The 27,051-nt window shown below is 48.3% G+C and overlaps 1 protein-coding gene across 1 annotated transcript in view; it reads right to left on the reverse strand.

Annotated features, from left to right (window-relative positions):
• STK10 (serine/threonine kinase 10) overlaps positions 1 to 27,051 on the reverse strand; it is a 116,427-nt gene that overhangs the window by 8,824 nt on the left and 80,552 nt on the right. Inside the window, exons 8-16 of the mRNA XM_068536358.1 lie at positions 26,486 to 26,620; positions 23,888 to 24,433; positions 21,294 to 21,424; positions 19,344 to 19,467; positions 18,716 to 18,895; positions 7,728 to 7,820; positions 4,395 to 4,524; positions 2,320 to 2,444; positions 575 to 763 (exon numbers count right to left, since the gene is read on the reverse strand). Of these exons, the coding sequence (XP_068392459.1) occupies positions 575 to 763; positions 2,320 to 2,444; positions 4,395 to 4,524; positions 7,728 to 7,820; positions 18,716 to 18,895; positions 19,344 to 19,467; positions 21,294 to 21,424; positions 23,888 to 24,433; positions 26,486 to 26,620 (1,653 nt within the window). The remainder of the gene's footprint in view (positions 1 to 574; positions 764 to 2,319; positions 2,445 to 4,394; positions 4,525 to 7,727; positions 7,821 to 18,715; positions 18,896 to 19,343; positions 19,468 to 21,293; positions 21,425 to 23,887; positions 24,434 to 26,485; positions 26,621 to 27,051) is intronic.

Here is a 27,051-nt window from a genome sequence, read left to right on the forward strand (position 1 = left end):
GGCCACGGGCCTGGCTGGGGACCCAGCTCAGCCCTGTCCCAGGGAGACCCCATCTGAGGGTCTGGTTTGTACAGAGCCACAGTGCCCTGCACCACTCAGGCTGTGCCCCCCCATCTGAAGTCCTCCCCCCTGAGCTGAGACCCAGCCCCTGCCCTCAAGGAGTCCCCAGATTGGCGAGGACACTGGGACATGCTAGGACAGCGTATGTAGTAAGCAGGAATCACAGGAGCCCACGGCCACCAACTCTGTCCCCGAGCCACATGGGTGACTTGTGAGCAGGGTCTCAGTAGAGGAGAGGAAGGAGTTTGCCAGCAGAAGCAGCTGCAGGATAGACACCCTGAGTGTGACAGGGAACGCGCATGAGAAAGCAACGCCAAGCCTCCTCCCCTGTCCACCAGAGGGGGAGTCAACGTGAGGCTTTTAGGCTTCCGGGCTGTGACTTCTGGCTTCCTTTCCATTCCTCCTTCCAAGACCCCGTGCTGCATCTTATATTCTATACTCCCCCAACCATAGACGATTCAGGCCGCACCAAACCTGGATCTGGCCCCACTCCAGTGCACCCCCGGCCCCCCACCTGCTTGATCTTCTCACGCTGCTCAGCGGCACTGCCCGCCCCGTTGATGTGGAGGCTCTTCTTGTACATGGCCATGCGCGTCTTGCCCTCACTCCTCTGAATCTTGGGCAGCCGCGCCTTTTCCTGCTGCTGCCGCACCTTCAGCTGCTCCATCATGCGCTGGTTGTAGCGCTGCATCTGCTCGCACTCCTGAGGGGGACACCCAGCGGGGGCCAAGGTCAGCTGCGTTCCACGCACGCGGGTGTGGTCAGATGCCAAGGCTGCCACACGCAACTCAGGAGCCCAGGACCTGCGTGGTCCAGAATGCTCAGCAGAGCAAGGCTCGTGTCATTTTACTACTACTCTTAAATAACATTTTCTCTTCTCACTTTAAAAATTACCGTTAATAACCTTACCTTCTTACCTTCTAAATGCCTTCTTAATCTCCAAAATATACAAACAGCTCATACGACTTATCAAAAAAAAACCCCCAAGCAACCCAATCGAAAAATGGGCAGAAGACCTTAATAGACATTTATCCAAAGAAGACATACAGATGGCCAGTGGGCACGTGAAAAGATGCTCAACATCACTAATTATTAGAGAAATGCAATTAAAACTACAATGAGGTACCACCTCACATTGGTCAGAATGGCCATCATTAAAAAGTCTACACATAACAAATGCTGGTGAGGGTGTGGAGAAAAGGGAACCCTCCTACAGTGTTGGTGGGAATGTAAGTTGGTGCAGCCACTATGGAAAACAGTATGGGAGGTTCCTCAGAAAACTAAAAATAAGAGTTACCATATGATCCAGCAATCCCACTCCTGGGCATATACCCGGACAAAACTATAATTCAAAAAGATACATGCACCCCTATGATCATAGCAGCACTATTCACAATAGCCAAGACATGGACGCAACCTGTTTATAAATGGATGACTGGACAAAGAAGATGTGGTACATATACACAATGGAATAATACTCAGCCATAAAAAAGAACAAAATAATGCCATTTGCAGCAACATGGATGCAACTAGAGATGGTCATACGAAGTGAAGTAAGTCAGAAAGAGACAAATACCAAATGATATCACTTACATGTGGAATCTAAAATATGGCACAAATGGACCTATCTACAAAACAGAAACAGACTCACGGACATAGAGATCAGACTTGTGGTTGCCAAGGCCAGGTGGGGAGGGAGAGGGATGAACTGGGGGTTTGGGATTAGTAGATACAAACTATTACATTTAGAATGGATAAACATCAAGGTCCTACTGTACAGCACAGGGAACTGTGTCCAATCTCCTGGGACAAACCATAATGGAAAAGAATATTTTAAAAAGAATGTATGTATGCATATAACTGAGTCACTTTGCTGTACTACAGAAATTAGCACAACATTGTAAAGCAACTATACTTCAATTAAAAAAGAAGAAGTATTCTGAGGGAATGCATGGGAAAGAGATATAAAATGAAAATGGAAAGAAAGGCAGTACCAAAAAAAGGAAAAGAGGAAAAAAGTAAGAGAGACATGTACATCAGGTGTCAGAGTCAGTGAGGGAGCTGCTTGGGCCATCTGCTTCCCTGCACAGTTTCCCCAATTCCTAGCCCCTGTCCTGAGGCAGGACATCACCCAAGAACCTCTCAAGCCTCACTGTGGCCAACTTGGCTGCTCTCAGGAGCAAGTGATGCCCCACTGAGGGGCAGCCTCACGGGTCTCCCAGTGGCAGCCCCTGAACCCAAGCTGACTAGGAGCCTCACCTTCTCGTGCTTGCGCACCAGCTCGTGCCGCTGGAGGAAGTACTGGTCCTTGAGCTGCTGCTTCACCAGCTGGTGCCTCTCCTGCAGGTGATGCTCCTCTGTCTCCCACAGCGCCGCCTCCCGGTCTGCGGAGGACATGTCACCCGGTGAGGTGCAGATGGCCAGAGCCCCGCCAGGCCCTCCCCTCCACTGCCCCGAGCCAGGTCTCCTCACACTGGCTGGTAACTGTGCCACGTCCCTAGACTATGTGGGCTGAGCCAACTCCTAGAAACTTGCAGGGATGACAGCACCCAGCAGCATGGTACAGCAGGAAGCGCCTGGAGTCAGGAGCCAGAGAAACCAGAGGCTAAAACCCAGCTGCATCACTGGGATTTGAGATGAACACAAAAGCCTCTCCAGTCCTCACCTTCCATCTCTGCCAAATGTGCACAACCATACCGCGGAGGGAAAATGTCCTTGGAAGATACTTTTATGTTCAATCTACGTTGCACCTCTGCTTTCCTAATGGGCCAATAGGAAGGGCTCACGTGGAAACCCCATGAAGAAGACAGCCTCTTGTCACTATTTCCTCCTTTGAAAAATAGGTGAGACCCTTCATGTCCCATACATGCATTACTGAAACAGTTATCTGGCATTTTATCACTGGAAGTCTATTAACCGACCCTGTGCTCAGGACAGGGCAGGGAGCTGGTGTCAGATGGAGAACCTCACGCCCTGCAAGATACAGCTGGTCATGCTCAGCCCACTGCGAAGTTGTTTATTTCACTGCACTCCTGTTCCATGAAAGCCAGCATCTATCCACAGAACATCAGAACAGTGATTTGGCTTCCAAACCAAAATCAGAACCCCAGTCCCACAGGTAGGATGGTTCTTACAGACCATCACATGATAAGAAAAGGAAACAAGGGCTTTTCTGAAACATCCGTGGCTCTCTTCAGAAAGTCGGAATACCAAGGACCCCCTTTTTCTTGTCCCACATCAAGTACTGAGTGGTTTATACTGTTTAACTGCCCTGGCCATCAGAGTCCTGGCTGTGGCCCCTGTTATAATAATGAGCCAGAGACAGCACTCGTATATTAGTCCTATGTTTACATCTTTACAACAGACAGGGACCATTAGCTCCAAAGCCCACAGGCACCAAACTCTAATTTTCACCCATCCAGTTGTTTTAAGTGCAGTTCAAACAACAGACTTCTAGCCATTTGGAGCCTGCTTGCTTTGCATACCCCATAAAATTGTACCCAACATCTGCTAGCCATAAATTAGATAGCCTGGGGGCTATATACAGACCCCAAGCCCTGCACCCTCCAGAGCTCTCTACCCCAGAGCCGCCTCAGCTGAGCTCCCCCTGCTGAGTGACAGCATCCAGATACATAAGCCCCCTCTCTGATCCCCTTCTTCCCCAGGATATCCCCCGCCCTCCTCCCTCTGGGTGGTGGCTCACACTGTTGTCTCTGGAGAGTCTAATGCTGGGAGGGACTCGCCAGCATGCAAACCTGCCAAAGCGCCACCACACAAGGGTAGTTGAGAGCTTGGCTTCAAGATAAGGTCTGCATCCAAGGCCCACTCTACCACTCATTAACTGTGCACCCCAGGCCAAAGAAGAGTCAGTCTCCAAGCCTCAATTTCCTCATCTATAAAAATGGGGAGAACAGTAGGGCCTGCCGTGCAGGGTTACGGATACGATGCAGTGTGACTAAGGTGTAAGATTAAGGCACGTGGCTCGGCAGAGGAGTTGCTCAATACGTGATGGCTGCTAGGAGCGGCTCTCAGTACGGCCCCCTGACCCCCGTTAACCCAGCTCACTCACGTGCAATTTCCACCCACTCTACATTGCTTCCTTTTTTTTTTTTCTCCTTTCCTTGACACCCACAATAATGTCAGATAGTGTTGTTGCTAACCGGTATCTCTGCCTCGGTCCTGACTTCAGTGGGGATTTTCCTCATGTTTTACCATAAAGGCTGATGTTTGGTCTTAGGGTGGAGAAGACCTAGCAGCTCTTCCTTGCCCGGGGCTGGGATGTACGTTCATGGAGAGTCTGGGCCAACAAGCACACCCCGCTCTCGGGCACCCACCTCGAAGGAGCTCCTGCTTCCTAGTGAGGCACTCGCGCTCCTTGTCACAGATCTCCCGCCTGTTGTCAGCCGTGATCCTCTTCATCGCCAACTCCAGGTCCTCCTTCTGCTTGGCGAGGAAGTCCCGGTCCTATTAAGTATTTAAAATTTTAGGCGTGTTTATGGTATTGTGGTTATTTTTTTTAGAGATACATATTGAGATATTAACAGGTGACATGATACGATGTCTGGGATTTGATTCAAAATAATACAGTAGAGTGGGGCAGTGAGTGGACAGGAGTTGATAATTACTGAGATCAGGTGATGGGTATATGGGGATTCATTATACTATTATACCTGTTTCTGCCTATGTTTTTAATTTTCCTTAATAAAGAGTAAAAAACTGAAATTTAAATTTAAAAGTGTTAGCTACCGTACATGAAGTAGATAACCGACAAGGACCTACTGTATAGCACAGGGAACTATACTCAATATTTTGTAATAACCTATAAGGGGGAATTCCCTGGTGGTCCAGTGGTTAGGACTTGGAGCTTTCACTGCTGAGGGCCCAGGTTCGATCCGTGGTCAGGGAACTAAGATCCCGCAAGCTGCGCGTCGGGCACAGCCAAAAAAACCCAAAATCAACCAAACAAAAAAACCTATAAGGGAAAAGAATCTGAAAAAGAATATATATATATATATATATATATATATATATATCACTAAATCACTGCACTGTACAACCAAAACTAACACAACATTGTAAATCAACTATACTTCAATAAAAATATAATAAATTAAAAATTTTCTTTTAAATAAAATTTTTAGGAAACATGTTAAGAAACTAAAAATTTGCACTAATCTTACCACTCAATGCTAGCAACTGGTTTTGGTGTACCTATATAAATGTATTTACATCTGTTGTTGTTTCACAAAAATTATTTTAAAAGACTTGAAGAAATATTTGTACACCCATATTCATGGCAGCATTATTCACAACAGCCAAGGGATTGGAGACCACTCAAGTGTCCATAAACAGATGAGTGCATAAACACAATGTGGTATATACATACAATGAAATATTATTCAGCCTTTAAAAGGAAGGAAATTCTTACATATGCTACAACACGAATGAATCTCGAGGACAAGGTAAGTGAAATAAGCCAGACACAAAGGGACAAACACTGTATGATTCCACTCATATGAGGTCAAATTAGTAGAGACAGAGAGTAGAATGGTGGTTGCCAGGGACTGAAGGCAGGGTGTCATGGGGAATTACTGCTTAATGGGTACAGAGTTTCTGTTTTGCAAGATGAAGAGCTGTGGAGATGCATCATGGTGATGGTACTCACAGTGATGTGAATGTACTTAGTATCACTGAACTGCACACTTAAAAATGGGTAAGATGGACTTCCCTGGTGGCGCAGTGGTTAAGAATCCGCCTGCCAATGCAGGGGACACGGGTTCGAGCCCTGGTCTGGGATGATCCCACATGCCGCTGAGCAACTAAGTCCATGCGCCACAACTACTGAGCCTGCGCTCTAGAGCCCACGAACCACAACTACTGCGCCCGTGTGCCACAACTACTGAAGCCAGCGCGCCTACAGCCCATGCTCCGCAACAAGAGAAGCCACTGCAATGAGAAGCCCATGCACCACAATGAAGAGTAGCCCCCGCTCGCCACAACTGGAGAAAGCCCACACTCAGCAACGAAGACCCAACGCAGCCAAAAATAAAATAAATAAATAAATATATATTAAAAAAAAAAAAATGGGTAAGATGATAGCAAATTTTATGTTATGTCTATTTTACCACAACTTTTAAACATTATCAAAAAGACCTTTCCATGTCATAATGTAATAATCTTCTATCAAAACTAAGTTTTAATGGCTGAAAACATTTCATGGTATAGCTAGCTATACCCAACTTATCTACCCAATATATATAATAGTTGTTTACAGGTTTTCTTTATTTTAGATACTGCTGCTCTTCACATCCTGGTAGCTAAATGTCCTTTAACCTCTGTGATGATTCGTCTTCAAGATTAGTCCTAGAAGCAGAAAATCTAGGCCAAAGGATGTGTACATTTTTGAAGCTCTTGATGCAACTGCCAGAGTGGCCTCCTAAAAGGGCCAGTCTGCTCTCCCTCTGTGGGGACTAGGGCCTGTCTCCCCAACCCTCCCTAGCCCTGCATTCTTTTTCTAATCAGCCTGTCAAGGGACAGGTTGGAGGAAAGTATGATGGTGTCCTGGAGTCAGACTCAGCTTGAGGCCTTGGACCCCACTGTTAACTGTGCAGTGTCACCTCCGTGAGCCTTAGCTTTTTCCTCTGTAAAGGGGAAAACAAACAGCACCTATCCTGGTAAGCCATGAATGCTAAACCAGATAATATACAAAACATTTGTAATTGTAGACTCTAATTTTCTTTGCATTTGGGGGCAGAGGAAGTGGGACAAAATGAGAGCGTGAAGTGAAAAGAAGGCTACTGAGGCTGGGGTAGAGGGGACTGAGTGTAGCTGGGAGAGGCTGACAAGAACCAGACCTATAGGGCCTTGAAAGCATGTGAGAACGCTGATCTGATCTTATGGACAAAGTGGGAGCCACTGAAGGTTTTTAAAGGCCCAGGGCTGTTGGGGAAGGGTGCCATGATCAGATTTGGAATTCGTATTGATCACAACAACTGGTATGAGAGAAAGAACTGCAAGAACTGGAGGGAAACTAGCTGGGAGGCTACTGCAGTAGTCCAGGCAAAAGACAAGAATGGCTAGGGAGTCACAGAGATGTTGACAAGTTGATGGATCCAGAGAGAGTTTGGAGATTAAAAAAAAACAAAAACCAAGCTTCAAGAGGTGATGAAGGATTGCAGGGAAAAGAGGTGTCAGGAATGACAAGGCTTCTGGCCTGACAACACAGTGGAGGACGGTGTCCCCTCAGAACACGAGAACAGGACCAGGTCAGGGAGATCTGGGTTTGGTGTCTTTGAGACTCCAAAAGATGTCAAGTGGGCAGAGGGATGTACTGGGTTGGTCAAGGAGATGTGATGTACAAACAGCTATAAAACAAGGCAGGAAGCGCTAAAGGCTTTGGGAGCGGTGGCTGTAAAGATCTGTGGTATCTCCTAGAGATGGGAGAGCTCACTTCCAGCTGGAGCAAGGGCAATCAAGGAAGGCTGCATGGGGGAGATGATAACAGGGATGATAATCAGGATGGTCTGATTTACTCAGAATGAGAGATAGGTGAGTATTCAAAGGGCAGGGCATGGGCATAGACAGAGAAGAGCTCTGGTCACCATTCAGGGACTCAAACCTGAGACTCCCCAACCCCTCCACTCCCCAGCTGAGGGGCGAGGACTCACGAGAAGCTGCTTCTTCTGTGCGTGCTCTTCCATCTTCTGCTTCATGCTCTCCTTCCGCTGCTGCCTGGGGAGCTTCTCCACCTCATTCTTCACCTGCACCAGAGACAGCAGAGAATGGCTGGGTCAGGGTACCTCCACACTTCATATTGAATAAGCCTTCAATCCCAGAACTCCTGGGCCAGGGAGACTGAAGATGAGGCTCAGCTTTCTAGGCACTAGCCCCGACTCTGCTCCCCACTCCGCTGACAGATGGCACCTACTGGCCACCTGTCTGCTGCTGGCTCCAGTTTCCAGACTCCTTCAGAGCAGACAGATGCTGTTTTTGCTGTTTGGTATCCATCCCCCTTCTGATGACAGCACCTCAGTTTCCTTTAGGACAGTGTTTCTCAACCTCTTTTTAAATTGTTGCCCCCTCAAAAGCCCTTTTAGACATTTTTTCCCTAATTACCCAACACCATGAAATTTTAATCCCACAGATATACTGTCAATCTGTTAGATCATTATAATATCTAAGATGTTTTTAACTCCTTGGGGGTGATATCACCCCGGTTGAGAATGCATGCATTAGGTAGCCCCTGCTCAGTCTCTGAGGTTCAGGTGTGGCTGATGCCCCCAGCCCCATCTGACTCTAGGCTGGGCATATGATCCAAGCTGTCAATCAGCATATTCCATGCCTTGGCATCTGGGATTGGTTCAGAGATGAGCGTGTGATCTTCGCTGGGCTAGTGAGAGCTTCAGGATGGGTGCTGGAATTATTGGGGAAAGCCACTCTCTGTCCTTTGGGGTTGCTGAGCTGGGAGGATGTAGGCCATGGTGGACCACCCTGGAGGGGTCTGCCTGAGACAGAATCAATGCATGGAAGCAATGTTAAGAGATGAAGGATTCCTGGTGACACTTCTGCCCTCCTGGTCAGAGACAGGAGTTCTGGGTTTGATGTATTTGAGACCAAAAGATGCCAGGTGGGCAGATGGTGAACTAATAGTATTCTCAAGCCAGCTGGAACTGGCTTTCTGTTTTTTATGACAGAAGAAGAAGAGATTCATGACACTTCACTATAAGGAAGCTAGAGTTCCTCAAACAGTTTTCTCTGAGTAACCCATACCTTCACAGTGACCTGACACCCCAAAACATGCACTCACTGACAGGGCTCTTAGGAGCAGGTAGTGAAGGATTTTTCCATACTGTCCATGATCAAAAAAGAGCATTCCAGGAGAGTTCTACTTCTGGCATGGTGAGGTAAGCCAATGCAGCCTCTCATTCCTGCTGATCACAGTGAAAAACTCTGGATAAAATACAAAAAGCAACTAACTGAGGACTCAAACAAAATCAGGTGGCTATGAAAGGGAGTCAAAACTTATAGAAGGGGCTGGTACCGGGGGTGAGTTTCCTGGGATTTTTTTTTTTTTTTTGGTCTCCTGGCTTTGCCCCTGTCCTAGACAGTGATGCAGTGGCTAAAACTGTAAGAAACATTGTGTTTCTGGCCAAAGAATCAGGCAAAAGTCAATAAAATTAATAAACCTTTAGTCAGATTGACAGAGAAGAAGGAGGAAGTGGAGAAGGAAAAGGAGGAGGGAGAGGAAGAGGGTACTACAACACAAATTACCAGTATGAAGGGTGAAAGAGAAATCACTACAGATCCTACAGTCATTAAAAAGGATACTAAAGGAATTCTATGAACAGCTTGATGTCAATAAATTCAGCCACTTAGGTGAAACAGACAAATTCCTTGAAAGAAACTACCAAAGCTCATTCAAGAAGAAATAGATAACTAAAACCAGAGTGACATTACAAGAAAACCACCAACCAAATCCTTTTCATAAACATAGACTCAAAAGTCCTCATCAAAATATTAGCAAATTCAATCTAGTAATATATAAAAAGTAAACTACATAATGACCAAGTGGACTTTATCCCAGGAATGTAAAGCTCATTCAATATTTGAAGACAAAGCAATGTAATTCACAATATCAATAAAGAAGAAAAACTATATGATCACATCAATTGATATAGGAAAAACATCTGACAAAATGCAACATCCATTTATGACAAAATCTATTAGCAAACTAGGAATAGAAGGGAACTTCCTTAATCTGAAAGAGGGCATCTACAAAAAAACCCTAATGCTATAACATCATACTTAACTATGAAATACTAAATGTTTTCCTCTTAAGACTGGAAACAAGGCAAGGATGTCCACTCTACTATTCCTATTCAGCATCCCACTAGAGGTCCTTGCCAGCATGATAAAGCAAGAAAAAGAAACAAAAAGCATATAGATTAAAAAGGAAGAAATAAAACTCTGTTTGCAGACATTATTGTCTATGTAGAAAATCCCAAGAAATCTATTTTTTAAAAAGTAGTAGAACTGGTAAGTGAGTTTAGTGAGGTCAATATACAAGATCAATATACCAATATTTTCTATACTCTAGCACTGACATTAGAAATTGACATTAAGGGGGACCTTCAAGATGGCAGAGGAGTAAGCTGTGGAGATCACCTTCCTATGCACAAACACAACAAAAATACATCTAAATGTGGAACAACTCCTACAGAACACCTACTGAAGGCTGGCAGAAGACCTCAGACTTCCCAAAAGGGAAGAAAATCCCCACATACCTGGGTAGGGCAAAAGAAAAAAGAAAGACAAAAGAATAGGGACAGGACCTGCACCTCTGGGAGGGAGCTGTGAAGGAGGAAAAGTTTCCACACACTAGGAAGCCCCTTCATGGGCGGAGATGGGGTGGGGGGGCGGGGGGGAAGCTTTGGAGCCCCGGAGGAGAGCGCAGCAACAGGGGTGCAGAGGGCAAAGTGGAGAGATTCCTGCACAGAGGATCGGTGCCGACCAGCACTCACCAGCCTGAGAGGCTTGTCTGCTCACCCGCTGGGGCAGGTGGGGGCTGGGAGCTGAGGCTCAGGCTTCGGTGGTCTGGTCCCAGGAAGAGGACTGGGGTTGGCTGCATGAACACAGCCTGAAGGGGGCTAGTGCAACACAGCTAGCTGGGAGGGAGTCCAGGAAAAACTCTGGACCTGCCTAAGAGGCAAAAGACCATTGTTTCGGGGTGCCCGAGGAGAGGGGATTCCTTCCCCGTCTGCCCACAGAAGGCAGAGCAATGCCTAAACGAGCTCCAGAGATGGGCGCGAGCCACAGCTATCAGCTAGGACACCAGAGACAGGTGTGAAACACTAACGCTGCTGCTGCAGCCACCAAGAATCCTGTGTGCAAGCACAGGTCACTATCCACATGCCCACCCCCCACCCCACCCCCGCGAGCCTGTGCAGCCCGCCACTGCCAGGGTCCCGTGATCCAGGGACAACTTCCCCAGGAGAACACATGGCACGCCTCAGGCTGTTGCAATGTCACGCCAGCCTCTGCCGCCAAAGGCTCGCCCCGCATTCCCATTATAACTACTGTACCCCTTCCTCTCCCCCCCACTGGCATGAATGAGCCAGAGTACCCTAATAAGCCGTTGCTTTAACCCCATCCTGTCTGGGTGGGAACAGACGCCTGAGGGCAACCTACACGCAGAGGCGGGGCCAAAACCAAAGCTGAATCCCAGGAGCTGTGCCAACAAAGAAGAGAAGGGGAAATCTCTCCCAGCAGCCTCAGGAGCAGCGGATTAAATCCCCACAATCAACTTGAGGTACCCTGCATCTCTGGAATACCTGAATAGACAACGAATCATCCCAAAATTGAGGCGGTGGACTTTGGGAGCAACCGTAGACTTGGGGTTTGCTGTCTGCAACTGACTTGTGATTTTTATGTTTATCTTAGTATAGTTTTTAGCGCTTGTTATCATTGCTGGATTTGTTTATTGGTTTGGTTGCTCTCTTCTTTTTCTTTTCTTTTTTTAGTACTTTTAAATTTTTAAATTTTGATTATTTTTTATTTTTTAATTTTAATTATTTTATTATTTATTTTTTATTTTTTTATTAAAAAAATTTTTTTCTTTCTTTTTTTCTACCCTTTCTTCTGAGCCATGTGGCTGTCAGGGTCTTGGTGCACTGGCCTGGTGTCAGGCCTGAGCCTCTGAGGTGGACGAGATGAGTTCAGGACATTGGACCACCAGAGACCTCCTGGCCCCATGTAATATCAATCGACGAGAGCTCTCCCAGAGATCTCCATCTCAATGCTAACACCCAGCTCCACCCAATGGCCAGAAAACTCCAGTGCTGGACGGCCCATGCCAAACAACTAGCAAGACAGGAACACAATTCCACGCATTAGCAGAGAGGCTGCCTAAAATCATGCTAAGTTCACAGACACCCCAAAACACACCACCAAATGCAGCCCTGCCCACCAGAAAGACAAGATCCAGCCCCACCCACCAGAACACAGGCACCAGTCCCCTCCACCAGGAAGCCTACACAAGCCACTGAACCAACCTTACCCACTGGGGGCAGACACCAAAAACAATGGGAACTATGAACCTGCAGCCTGTGAAAAGGAGACCCCAAACACAGCAAGTTAGGCAAAGTGAGAAGACAGAGAAATGTGCAGCAGATGAAGGAGCAAGGTAAAAAACCCACCAGACCAGGCTTCCCTGGTGGCGCAGTGGTTGAGAATCTGCCTGCTAATGCAGGGGACATGGGTTCGAGCCCTGGTCTGGGAAGATCCCACATGCCACGGAGCAACTAGGCCCGTGAGCCACAACTACTGAGCCTGCGCGTCTGGAGCCCGTGCTCCGCAACTAGAGAGGCCGCGATAGTGAGAGGCCCGCGCACCGCGATGAAGAGTGGCCCCAGCTTGCCACAACTAGAGGAAGCCCTCGCACAGAAATGAAGACCCAACACAGCCAAAAATAAATAAATAAATAAATAAATAATAATTAAAACATGTGACCTTGTGTTATGCAAAGATTTCTTAGATAAGCCACCGAAAGCACAATCCCTAAGAAAAAATGATAAGCTGGACTTCACCAAAATTAACTGCTTCTGCTCTATGCAAGACACTGTTAGGAGAATCAAAACACAAGCCACGGACTGGGAGCAAACATCTGCAAAATATATAACTGACAAAGTACTTGTATTGAGAATGTAAAAACAACTGTCACAATTCAGTAATAAAAAAACAAATCACCCAGTTAAATAAATGGGTAATAGGTTTAAACAGGTACCTCACCAAAAAAGATATATAGATAGCAAAAAAGCACAGGAAAAGATACTCAACTTTAGTCACTAATGAAATGCAAATAAAAAGCCACAATGAGCTACCGCTTCCTATCAGAATGGCTAAAATAGAAAAAATAAAACTGATAATACCAAGTACAGGTGAGGATGCGGAGCAACTGGAACTCTCACACATTGTCTTGGAGACGTAAAATAATACAGACTCCTTTGGGAAAGTTTGGCGGCCTCTCCTAAAGTTAAACATACACTATCACCTGACCCCAAAATCCTACCAGCTATTCTTTATTGTCTCTTCTTCCAGTTCTTGGGTGTTTTCTTTCATGGTTTTAGGTTTGTAATCTGAATTCGGCCCCTTTGTTCTTTAGCTTTAATGGTCTTGGATTAGGGTTTCTCAACCTTGACCCTATTGACTTTGGGAGCAGATAATTCTTTGTTGCGAGGGATGTCCTACGGCACTATGCAGGATGTTAATAGCATCGCTGCCCCTACCCACTAGATGCCGCAGCACCCTCTCCCCAGTTGTGACAACAAACGTGTTTCTAGACAGTGCCAAATGTCCCCTGGTGAGCACAAGAGTCCCTGGTTGAGAATCACTGTGTTAGAAGTCCTCATAAAATATCTCAAAAATCTCATTTGTGCCACTTCACCTTCCATTTCCAAGGGCTCCCTTGGATATATGGTACATAACCATAATTCAGCACCAGTCAGGTGTTCGTCAAAACGCCTCTGACAGCCCCATTCGAGGCATCGTACAATTGAAAGGATGCATTAGCTTAGAAGTGTGCTTTTCAAGCTTGATGATGCGGCTTTCCAGGACGGAAGATGAGAAACAGCAGTTTAGAAGAGGGTCTGGAGGTTTCTGCTAAAGACACTGAAAACAGTAAGAAGTCTTATACCACTGACAATGGAGGGAGAAAGCAAAAGAACATTCAGAGTAGAGTCACATGGAGCTACTTAGCAAAGGGACACCTGGACCTGCTCATAAGCAACCCCTGAGGACAGGGATGTACCAGCGCCACTCTGGCTGAGGTCTATAAAGAGAGGCTTTCTACTACATGTCAGAAATCCTGCTTTCTGGTCCAACTGCACATCTTTGGAACAGTCCCTGGACTTGTTCCCCATTTTCTCATCAGAAAAAATTATCTGGCCTTTAGCTAAAACTTCTAGGGTCCTTCCAGGAATGTAACTCTGTGATGTTATAGAGATCCAGACGATTTAAGAAATAGTTAAATTATGTTTAATGAGTTTTGCCTAGGAAGGCAGGAAAACAAAGAGTTCTGGAAAGATTTCCTTCAAGACTGATTGAATTTGTTTTCAAATTTAGATGATCTAAGAAGTAAGTTACAATTGTCTACTGAGTTTCTCGTGGATGTTAAGTGTACTGTGTGCATGGGGACTGAGGAGCAGACCATCAATTCCATTCTCATAGAACACACTTATTATACATTTATTCTGTTTCTATATGTAGACACACACAGTACTAGATTTAGTTAATTACTTGAAACAACAATGAAGAATAAATACGTCCCCATTCAACTAGCTTACTAATAATGATTTTTCCTACATGCATACCTCCTAAATGCTGGAAGGTCATTAGTATGATATTTCATAACAATTGCTGTAACCATGAAAGAGGTCCCATGAGGCATCTCAAGTTTTACCCTCTGTTATTTTTGTATGTTTTCTATGCCTGAGATCACATCACGACTGGCTTTCTCACATTCAGTGGATCACAGGGAGATGGACAGGGTGAACCCTTCCTTGCTCTGAACTGATTAAAGTCAAGTCCACGTGGGTCTGTGTATGGTCTTCTTCTCCAGCATCCACGTGTGGATTTCTCTGATGCAGCACTGGGCTGGCTAATGCATCTGTGGGTAGTTCAGAGCCTGCTCACCTGGGGGTCCTACTCATTCCCACTTTTGTCCTTCACCCCTGCTGGTGCATCCTAACCACCAATCCAAGGGCGTACCCCTCCCTGCTGGGCTTCACCAGCAGCCCTCACACAGGTGACCTTTGTGATCAAAGGTCTTCGGACTGTGGAGTAGACAATGGCAGGACATGGAATCGTGGGACACCTGGCGGGGGTGGGGGGGGTACCATGAAGCAAAACCCTTCACCGGTCCCCACCAGCAAGAATCTCTAGACCTTACTTTGGAAACTGATAATAATGATAATGGTAAGAATAACCGAAAGGGCCACCATGCAGTAAGTGCTTACCAGGTGCCAGGTGCCTGGCCTGCATTCTGTCATTTAGTCTCTATCCAGAACAGCTTCATGAGTGATCCTGTCATTATCTGCTTTCACAGAGGAGACAGAGGCTCCGTGGGTTTAAGCAGCTTGCCTGAGTTCAGAGTCGGGATTCAAACTCGGGTCTCTTGACTCCAGGCCCACACAACCACTTCCCTAGGATGCCATCCTAAAAGAACTTGCTTCTCTCTTTACAAGTGGAAAAGACCATCTTCCCCCTTTTCCCCCTCTGATAAAAATGTAGTACGTTCTCAAACTTCTTATGACCATGTAACATGCAACTCTTTCCGTACTGACAGCCTCTTACAACAATGGCAAATCTGAGGACAGGGTCTGTGTATGATTTGCTCATCACTGCCTAATACAGGGGTGACAAACAGTAGGAGCTCTAAAAATATATACTGATTAATTAAGTAACAAAACCCCCGCAGCTAGCTCTGGGAACCGGAAGCAAGCGCAAGCCTACACTTTGCCTGGCTCCACCGTGAAGCAGGTTAAAGCCAGCAGCGAGCCCGAGTCCTGGCAGCAAGAATGCCTCATGGGAGGAGAGTGACAGGGTCACAGTCCTACCAAACGGCAGAAGCCAGAAGGGCAAGGGGTCAAGCTTTTTCTTTCCATGAAAACTTTTTGAAGAAAAACACCCAGGGAAAAAGAAAAATCTAAAAACTGAATCTGAGTAGAAGCCCAAGTACCAGATCCCACGCACTGTCTCAGAATTCACTGACAGGCTTGAAAACCCTCCCAGAATGCTGTCAACAACGAGAACGTCCACCTTTGTTAAAGGTCGGTGCTGGCCAAGGGCAAGGAACTCCGTGGGGACCCCTCACACCTCCCCGTCCCAGGTACCTCCTCTTTTTTCCCACTTTTACAGTCCCCACAACTCCTTCCCCCACCCACACGTACAAAGGGTGCTCATACATGATGGGGTGAGGAACCAAGAGGAAACTGGAATCCGCGGGGTACTTGTTCTGGGGCAGACACTGGGTGCTTCTCACTTAATGCTCAAAATATCTGAGAGGAATGCACGGTAAACAGCACCGAATCAAACAGCAAACTCCTGCCTCTGACTCACCTCCCTCCGTGATTTGGCCCCTCTCTACCTGTCTGATTTCATCTAGTACGAATCTCCCAATCGCTTCCTAAGCTCCTACCACACTGATCATTTTTTCTGTTCCTTCCAAGCTCTTTCCCACACCTCAGGGCCTCTGTATATGCTGTTCCACCCTCCTGGCATGTTATTACTGGAATGTTCTTTGCACATGCCGTTCCACCCTCCTAGAAACATCCTTCTGGTCTCAGCCTAAATGTCACATACTGATCTCTCCGTAACTTCTCTAGTTAACCAACCTATTTGCTCTCACAGCAAGTATGCAATGGGCAAGTGTTTTTTTATTTGATGTTGTGCTTTTTTTTTTCTGGTTTCCCTGGCAATTAACAACTCCTCGAGTGTAGGGACCCTATCTATTTTGTTCATTACAGTATCCCTGGCACCTCATACAGTGCCACACATGTAGATATTCAATACAACAGTAGCTGAATAACTCTCACTGTGACAGAAGGCAGCCAGAACTCAGGCAAGAACTCGAAAAATATTGCTGGCTCGGTTCCAGACCACCACAATAAGGCGAACATCTCAATAAAGCAAGTCACGTGACTATCTTGGTTTCCCAGTGCGTAGAAAAAGTTATCTTTACACTATACTGTAGTCTGTTAAGTGTGCATTAGCATTATGTCTAAAAAAACACAATTGTATATAACATAAAAAATATTTTATTGCTAAAAAAATGCTCATCATCATCTGAGAGAGTTGTAATCTTTTTGCAAAAGTAACATCAAAGATCACTGATCACAGATCACCATGACAAATATAATCAAAATGATAAAGTTTGAAATATGCAAGCATTACCAAAATGTGACACAGAGACAGGAAGGGAGCAAATGCTGTTGGAAAAATGGTGCAGAAAGACTTGCTCAACGCAGGGTTGCCACGAACCTTCAATTTGTAAAAAAGAAAACACAGTATCTGCGAAGTACATTAAAACAAGGTCTGCCTGTAGCTTGTCCAAAGCCCAGCAGTTCGCTTTGAGCCACACAGCCGAGACTTGGAACCAAGTCTGTGCTCCCGGCATTGGAGCTGGGGATGTGCTTAGTATCAGCTTCTCCCTCCTCCCCCCACACATCTCAGCCCACTGGCCCATCTCTCAGCAGGAGGTTCAGGACCAGGGTAAGTCAAGGCACTCACCTCAGGCACAAAAGGGAATGCCAAAAAACTCAGTAATCAAGATAAATACAATTTTAAAAACTCAAAATTCATGCCAAAAAAAAAATTATGAACAAAATTCAAATACAGACAGGATCAAGTCCTATACTTGCAGGGCTCAGCCTCATCGCCTCACACTAACCCCAGCCCTGTCGGATCCTGCCTATTTTACTTTATTCTATTTCATTTCATTTATTTTTGGTTGCACCACGCGGCACATGAGATCTTAGTTCCCCGACCAGGGTTCAAACCCCCGCCCCGTGCAGTGGAAGCGCGGAGTCTTAACCTCTGGACCACCAGGGAAGTCCCCTGCCTCTGTTTTAAATAGCTGATATTCTGTTCATCATGAATATTTTACACGAATTTTTATTTTAAAACACTGCATCAGAATATTATTTATCTTGATGATGGAGTTTTTTGGCACCTCCTTAAATTCTGTGCCCTAGACAAGTTGTCTCATCCCAGCCCTGGCCCTGCTCAGCCAGCCAGTGGCCCCGGTTCCCACAGGCAGCCACCGGAGGGCCCCTGGATACACCAAATGTCATGTCCGTCACAGTAAAGTCTAGGAGCTGGGTTCTGAGGTCCCCGAGCACCATAGAAGCTGTTCACCTACTGCTCCCATCTGGAGATTGGGAAGCAGCCTTGATTGGTACGGCTGCCCCAAGGCTTCTACCCTCCTTGTCCCCCTCTTTCCTCCTGAGAGTTTAGGAAAGAAAGTCTGTCCCAGCCTCCCAGTGTCTGGCTCCACAGGGGGAGGTGTGGGCTGGTCTCTGGGACCCAGATGCCCTTCCCTGGGCAGGCTGAGAAATACGCCACCCTTCCCTTGTCTCAGGACTATCTACCTCTTTGCCACCTCCCACTCTCCCTTCCAGCTGGATGGGGAAAGAGGGAGAACAGGCACATAGGTCCAAACTAGGGGGCTGCTGTTCTGGGATAAGGGAGAGTAGGGCATGGAGGACGTGTGTGCACCCATCCAGCACCCACTGCCCCGCTGGAGACAGCATCTCAAGTTTCCCTGAACTGCCATCCCTTCCTTCCCCCTGCTCTCTTTCAGTGAGGGCTGCTAAGCTGGGGGGATGTACAGGAGGAAGCTGCCAGAGGCCACATGGCGAGGGCCTGCCTGAAACCAAGTCCACACAGAGGAAAGCAGAGCCCAAATGATGGGGAAGGGGCTCCTAATGGCACAGCTGGAGGGTGTAGATCCAGACATAGCTGGATGTGAGCTTTTCATGTATACAAGCTCCCCAAAATTCCCTCTGTTTCTGAGGCAAGGTTGAGTTGGGTTTTGATTACTTGCAGCTGAGAGGGTCCTAATCCTCCTAGACACCCCTGCTTCCACCCAGCACGTACTCACCTCCTTCTTCATCAGCTTGAGCTGCTCCTGGAACCTGGCATGGTCCCGCTCCTGCTCCAGGCGGATCCGCTTGGCCTCCTCCCGGCGGCGCACAGCGTGGTCTTGCTCCATCTTCTCCACTTGCTGCTTTTGCTGACGCTCCAGGTTCTCCAGCTCTGTGTCAAAGAACTTCTTCTTGGCCTGGAAGGAGCAGAAAGGGAAATTCAGGGAAGTCACCTTATACCTGGGAGGGAGATGGGGAAAGCCCAGAGCCCGTGCTCAGACCTGGGTTTGAATCCCAGGTCTATCACCTCTTTGCTGTGTGACCTGGGACAAGTCACTGAACCTCTCTGAGTTTTTTTTTCTCACATGCAAAAGGAAGACCAGACCATCTACCTCGCAGGGTTGTTGCATGGGGCTCAAAGCTTATGTCCCCTCTAGAGATCCTCCTGTGTGACTCAGAGGAGCATCGTGACCTTCATGCAATGCTGTGTTTATAAGTCAATGCCTAATGAGATCAGGAAACAGAGGAATTGGGCAATTGTTGTGAATTATTCTCCATGCCCAATCATCCTCACTCTGCAACTTCCACTTAAAGAAAACATGGAAGCAAGAAGCCCTATAGGGACCCATCTTTTCTCACGCTCACATTGATTTCTTGTTCAAAACGTTTGTGCATCTGCTCCAGCTGCAGCTCATGCTTGCTGCTCAGCTGGGTCTGGTTCCGATGCTCTTCTTTCTGGAGCAGCCGAAGTTCTCGGAGTTCCTGGCGCCTGAAGGGTGGAAGGATGAGGACATTTCAGTCAGAAAGTGCCGTCAGTGATCATATAACTCATAGCTAGGGACACTGAAGGCTGGGGCGTGGAGAGGCGTCACACAAGACTGGGGTAGAGGATGACGCGAACTTAGAACTCAGACTTTATTTGACGTTTATTGACAGACAAAACATTAATAATTTTAATATATAAAGAGTGCTTCCAAATCAATAAGAAAAACAGGAATATCCTAATTTTAAAAAGTGGCACAGAACATGCACAGACATGAAACAAAAGACAAAATCTTTAAATTAGCTATGTGTATATGAAATACAAATTAAGAAGAAATAACATCTTCATTAAATAGGCAAGAATATAGGGGAAATTGATACTTTCATATACTGCTGATATGTACAAATTGACACATTTCTGGAGGACAATGCAATAAGTCTCTGCCTTTTGACATAGTAGTTCCACTTCTGGATACTGATTCTAAAGAGATATTCACAGATGCACAACAAAATTGAATAAGGATATTCATAACAACGCTATTTATAATAGTACAAAATTAGAAACAAATGTCCATCAATACAGTCTAACTAAATATGTCCATCTGATGTAATTTTATACAACCATTATAAAAATCAAGTTCTTGCTTGAGATATTGAATTACATGGAAAAAATCTATGAAAAATGCAGCAATTCTTTATGAACAGATAGGGATTGATCCCTGAATGAAAAAAGCAAGCTGTTGGAAGAGTGGGTCTATTATGCTACCTACCATCTCAAAAGGGATGTCACCGCTGGTCACTCTCCAGCTGCTTCACTCCAGCTATACTGGGTATGAAATCCACACTCTTCCACCCCTGCCCACGGGCCAACATGACCTTGGCCCTGCAGGTCCCGGGGACGGCTCCCCATCCTTTCCCTCCCACCTTACACTCCACACTCCAGCCCTGCCCTCTCAGGTCCCTAAACAAGCCACGCGGTCAACCCTCAGGCCTTGGCCTTGCAGTTCCCTCCGTGATGCCCGGCTCTGCTCGTGGCCAGCTCCTCTCAACCTTCTGGCTCTGCTCAGGGGATTTCCCACAGAGCAGTTTCCCCGACCCCAGCCCAGGGGCTCACTATCCTATCACCCATTATTCCCTTCACAGCATGTACCAGAGTTGGGAATTATCTTGTGTGCTGTTTGTTGGCCCATGAGGTGTAAGTTTTACAAAGGCAACAGCCTCAACTACCTGGGTCACCACCATGTCCCCCAGCCTGCTGGGGGGTATGGATACATGGGTGAATGGCTGGCTGGCTGGAGGGGAGGGTGGAGGGCTGGGTAGGTGGGTAGGTGATGGATGGGTAGGAGGGTGGATGGATGGATGGATGGATGGAAGGGTGGGTGTGCAGAGGGGTGTGTTTACAGAGAGATGGCTGTGTGGATGGATAGATGAACGGATGGATGGGTGAATGAGTGGGTAGAGGGGTGCATGGATGGATGGGTGAATGAGTGGGTAGAGGGGTGGATGGATGGATGTGTGAATGAGTGGGTAGAGGGGTGGAAGGATGGATGGGTGAATGAGTGGGTAGAGGGGTGGATGGATGGATGAGTAAATGGAGGGGTGAGCAGATGCAGAGGTGGGTAGGTGGGTGGGTGGGTGGATGCATTGGTGGATGGGGGGTTGGGTGGGTTACAGAATGCAGGATCTCAGGCAAAGCCTGCTTGCTTTTGTGTCCTTGATCCCACACTTGGTGCTGTAGACAGACAAACAGCTCTTGCACCAGAAGGACCCACGCCCATCCCTCTCACCGCGTCCCCACCCTATTACCACCATCAGGGCCCTTCCCAGGCTTACCTGAGAAATCTCATCTCCTCGTCCTTCTTCTCATCGTCACTGATGATCTTGGAGGTGGTGATGCTCACCTCCACGCCGTCCACCACAAACTTGCGTGTCCTCTTGAGGGTCTTATTGTGCAGCCTCGAGTTCTGGCCGGGGAAGATCATCAGGCAAAGCTCAGCGTCACAGCTAAGAATCCATGGGCGACACAGAGGGTGCAGCCCACAGCCCTCCTGGCCCCAGAGCCTCAGCCCCGTCCAGGTAGGAGGCAACCGTCCATTGTCCCCCTCTTGCCTCAAGCTTTTCAATGGGGAGGGGGGCCTGAGTGTCTGACGCGGGGCCCTTTCCTCTCCCTGATCTCGCCCTTCAGACACGGCCCATCCCCTGCCCGCTGGCAGCCAGCACTCTCTCACACAAAAGACACGGCGTCAGAAAGAGCGAGCTGGGTTCCAATCTTCCCTCTACCACCTACGGGCTCTGTGACCCTGGGCAAGTCCCTTGTCCTGTCCGAGCCTCAGCTTCCTCGACCTGTCAGAGGAGGTTGCAAAGATGCGATGGGGGTGGGGCATACAACAACACCCGGCTCATGGCAAGGGTTCAACACTTGGTATTTATTTTTGACAGTTATTATTGCAGACCACGATCTCTTATCCTCAATGCCAAAATCCAGAGAGCCCGGAAAACCAGAGTTCATAACTGCTTTGGCAGCCAAATCTGACCTGACCTGAACCCCACAGGAGGCCACGCCCATCTAGAGCCACCACGAGATTATTCATAATCTTTATCTTTACTTTTTCCTATGAATAATCATGCCTTTCACGTGTGGTTGCTTACACAGTGCTGCCAGAACTCCTCCAGGAGGAGTTAAGGGTATTTAAACACCCTTTGAAAGTCCTCCATCCTGATTCGGATGAGGCCTGTGGGCCTGCACGGAAGGCATCACGGCCTCTCCCCTCCGACCTCTCCACTGGTTTCCGAGGCCCCTCCTGGTGCAGTGCAGGCCGGCCTTTCCGAGGGCCTGCCAGCCCTGCAAGTGCAGGGAGAGCCAGGGTGGCGCCCAGCAGGAGGCCTCTGCCCTCAAAGTCCCCGCTGACCCCCGTGCCCGCTCAGTCGAGCCCAGCAGACTGTACTTGGCCCTGAGGTCTGGGTTCCCCTCCCCTGCAGGCTCCCACCTCTTCCCATGGCACCTCGCCCAGCAGCTCTGGATGCTATCGGCCCTGAAAGGTCACCCTGCAGCTCAACGCCCTACAGCATCCAGCTCACGTGTCCCAGGACTCAGTTCAAGCTGAGTCAGACTAGCAACCAGAAATGCAGGCTGGCTGGAGATGGCGGGGGAGGAAGGAGGCCTGGGTGCAGCCCTCACACTAGAGCTGCTCCTGGTCGCCAGGCCTCCGCCTGGGGGTAACAGGCTCCCCGTCAAGCCAAGGGTGCTGACGCAGCCGTGGACTCTTATCAGGACAGCCGTGTTCCCTGACTCACTGCCAGCCCACCAGCAAAGGAATGTTCTCAATACCCTTGAGAAGAGGTGGGGACCCAGCTCTGGGTGGGTCAACCTTTATTTAAAAGAAAAAAAAAATTACTGTTTTTTTTTAACCCTTAGTGTCTTTTTAAGAAGAGAAGGGACAGACCCCCTATCCTAAGGAAGATGATTATACATCAAAGCTGCTGTCATCTCCGCTTGTCCTGGTGACCTGTTAAAACTGTGCTTTCTTTCTGTTCCCAAAGCTAATTGTGCTGACTGACTGCCTCTCCTTTGGCTCCCCCTCATTTGGCCAATATTTTTGAGTCTCTGCTGTGTCATTTTCACCAAGTAAGTGACGGAAGGAAAAAACAAAAAAGATGCAGAACCTTCCCTAAATTCAGCCTTGGTTGGGGAGGAGGTCCTCAGTGTGGCCAATCAGGTGACCAACAGTGAGTTCACGAATATCTCACGATTTGTGAGATGGGCAGGGGATGCGGTCTGCCCTTCCTGAGGACAAGCAGGCCAAAGCTCCCACCGCGAGGGCAGAATGGCATGTGAGATTCAGAGCTCAGAGTCTGGAGTCTGACCAGCTCCCCACCTCCCACCTGAGCCTCCGTTTGCTGGGCCGTACTTTGGGATGATTGAAGGCGCCTCATCTGTGGTTGCTTTTAAGCATTTTGCAGTACAGGCCTCGTGCTGAGCTCTCAAGTGCAGTGGCTACTGTCATTCACAATGCCACCTCCTCCGGAACAGCCACGAGCCAGGAGGAAGCCTCGAGCCCACTCCCTTTAACTGAATCAGTCGACAGCTGGACCACACGGCTGACCTCCAAGTCAGAGAACTTTTGCTTCTAGAATCGTCTCTCCCCCATCTTAGCAGGGCCTTTAACCAAACCCAATTTAAATGGAAACCCAAACTGAAATTAAAACCCAAACCAATTAATTGCCTGACATGACTAAATCCCAGACCGAACTCAGATATTTGGGGGTTTTAACTACGAATCAAATGGAGAGCTCTTTAAAGAAACAGCAGCCTCATGAACTACTTATAATGGAAGGCAGCCATCATATGCTTTCAAACACCAAAACCGGGCAGCAACACATTCTGCAGTGCCCCTGCTCCAAGCCTGAGGCACAAGGGGCAACGTTACCTTGATAGACAGGGAGCCCGTCTCTCTGTTCAGGGCCAGGTCGGCTGAGAGGGAGGCGCCATAGTCCATGCTCTCGGAGGTGGAGAGGCTGCCACAGTCTGAGTCCCTCTTGGAAGGGCCTAGAGCCCCCTGGGCAGGGAGCTCCAGGCTGCCGTTGGCCAGCTTCTCGCCACCCAAGGTCTCCAGGGCGCTGCTGTTGGGACGGCTCTGGCTTGCTTTCTGGGACCTGCTGGCTGCTGGACTGAGGTCCCCACCCTGGTCGGTGGCTTGCTTCTCCTCGGATACCTGAATCCTGGCATCCATGGACACCGGTCGGGACTTCCGGAGGGGCACGGGCACGGCTAGGCCATTCTCATTTCCAGGGGCCACATCTGGGGGGCTGGTGGCTTGGAGGGATGTGTCCCCAGAGGGTTGGTTGGGCCCATTCACAATGTCCTGAGGCTGGCTGGGTGGCAGTGGGGTGAAAGATGATTCTTTGAGAAGCTTGTCAGCATCGAGGCTCAGCTGACTCACCTCAGAGGAGTCCCGAGTGTGGTTCCCCAGAGGCTAGGAGAAAAAAAAACATAGTCAAGGCCATGCTACTGTGTGTCCTAGGCAAGAGTCAGAGATGCAGTGAGGTCAGAAAGTCAGACACCCACAAGGTGAAGTGGGCCAGGGAGGTACAACAGGCATCCCTCTCTAGTAAGCCACAGTCCTCCCCACTCCTTACTGACTAACTAACAATAAAATTATTGTACTACTTGCTTTGAGGAATAGGTATTCCTCCTAGGAGTGGAGGCAACCGTGGCCAGCTAGACAGCTCATGCCCTGTCGAAAGGGGGCAGTGGCTACTCCGCTCCAGCCAATTGTGACAACGTGGGAAAATGGGTCCCCTGTGCCCAGACCTTCCAATTTTTCAAGACAAGCTCGAATGTGGACTTGTACATGACATCTCCCAATTTTTAGATGGCAACTCAAATTTTTTAAAAAAATCACAGAAAGGCCAAGCCAAACCTATCCAGGGGCTAGATTCAGCCTATTAGCCACTTTTTTTGTTTTGTTTTTGTTTTTTAGAGCTTTTCAGGGGTAGAAAGTACTGAAAATGTTGCTATTGTGAAATAGAACACTGATTTCTGTGGATGAAACATCAATGTCCAGCCTAATGAATAAAGTGAGCACCCACATAGCCACCTTCCAGGTCAGGAGTGGGACACTGTCCCAGTCCTGAGACCCCGACCTGTGTCCATCCTCCCCCGACACAATCATTGTCCTGACTTTAATCTCGAAGTGTTATAGGTCAGTTTGTCTGCTTTTAAACTTGATATTAACAGAATCATACCATAAGCACCCTCTTATGCTTTTTTAACCTTGGATATGGAATCTTCAGAAGCAACTCTAATCCACCTTCTATTCAACACCCAGAGCAATGATGGTTCAAAAATTCAGATCTGATCCTGACATCCACACAACAACGCCCAACCCCTGCCTGAAACCATCACGGCCCCCACTGTCTTCATGACAAAGATCAGCCTTCTGCCTGTGGAGAAACCAGGTGGGACGTGACACTTTCTGCCTCTTCCCCATCCTCGCTGCCTGCCCCCTCCTGGAACCGGGCCCCAGACACGCTGCTTCCCACTCCCACTCCCAGCCCACACCTGGCCCTGCCACCTATCAGCTCAGCGACTGCACCACTCGAACCTCAGTTTTCCCATCTGTAAAATGGAGCCTGGGTTCTCCTCTGTCTGAGTTGCAGGATGCCTGGCACCCAGCGGGGGCTCAGTAAGGGCTGTCGTTACTGTGCTGATTCCACTCGTCCTCCTTGGGGCGTCCCTTCCTCGTCCTGGTGAGGATTCACACCAGCTCAGGCTCCTCCCAGGAATGAATTAAACTTGAGAAAGTGCTGTATTGTCCATCCCCAACAGTCCAGCCCCTCCCTCACTAGGTCCATGGCACCATCTGGATAGCAAATCTCCCCTCCTGGGGGAGGCTCTCCCCAAATGGCTACACCAGGGATCCGAAAGTAGAAGCTCAGGACAGAATCCAGCCCACAGACATGCTTTGTTTGGCTCAAATGTTTTAAAAAAATGTAAATTAGCTTTCATTTAAATTTCCACTCAGCCAAGCACTGAAGCTTGCAGATGTGTTATGAATATGCCAAGACCTGGGTCCCCTGGGCACTCAGAGCAGCCAGACGGGGTCTGGGGTGGCTGGAGCCCTTCGTTCGGCCCGTTGCCTCTGATCACGTGCAGCCTTTATGTGCGTTGATCCCACAGTGTGCTACACACATCCTCATTTGGTATGTGAGCCACAACAGGAAAAAGGCTGGGAAGCAAAATGAGTCAACTACCAACTTTTAAAAACTGGAAGATCTCATATAAAAATCTGACTCCTGGTCTTCCCTGAAAACATACAGGATTTGGTCAACACACCCTGCTGCCTCATCCCGGCCCATGTGCTGTCTTACATAACTGGTGGCTTGGGGGCCTGTGACCTCTGAGCTGGGGATAAACAGAAAGGAACCCTTCCTGCACCTCCCGGGCCCGTCCCACACCAGTCGAGGCCTGCGGGGATCCCGTCCCTCCAGCACGCCGCCCCCACCCCCGTTCCTCCAGGCCTTACAGAGGTGGCATCCACCGAGTCCTCCTCTTCCGCCTCATCCCGGCCGTCTTCAATTTCCTCCATCACTTCAGCCTTGGCCTCGGCCACCAGTTCCCGCAGAGCCTTGTTGCTGGTGATGCTGCTGACGAAGGGATGCTGAGGGGGGGCAAGACAGCTGGATTAGAACCACTGTGGGCTGGGAGGATGAGGAGGGGCAGCCAAGGCTGCGGGAGGCGATCCCCCAGGCGGAGAAGGCCAGCGGCATCCCTGAGCGAAACATGAACATGAACTTGGTCAGGCAGACCCAGAGGCAGCTCAGAAAGTCCTGTGTGTGGTGGAAAGTGAGCCAGCTCTGCCACTCACCAGCTGTGTGACACTGAGCAAGTCCCCTTCCCTCTCTGAGCTACAGGCTTCTCACCTCTGAAGTGGAGACAATAATGCCAGACCCACAGGGATGGCATGAGGATGGAATGAGATCACGCACAGGGAAGAGCTTAGCCCAAAGTGGGAGCAGAAGTAATGTTTCAGGAGGTTTGTTTGTGTATTTGTTAATTTACTTTTTTAAAAGGTTTTCATATATGGTTTAA

The sequence above is a fragment of the Eschrichtius robustus genome, chromosome 2 (genome assembly GCF_028021215.1).
Source record: "Eschrichtius robustus isolate mEscRob2 chromosome 2, mEscRob2.pri, whole genome shotgun sequence".
Classification (NCBI taxonomy): Eukaryota; Metazoa; Chordata; class Mammalia; order Artiodactyla; family Eschrichtiidae; genus Eschrichtius; species Eschrichtius robustus.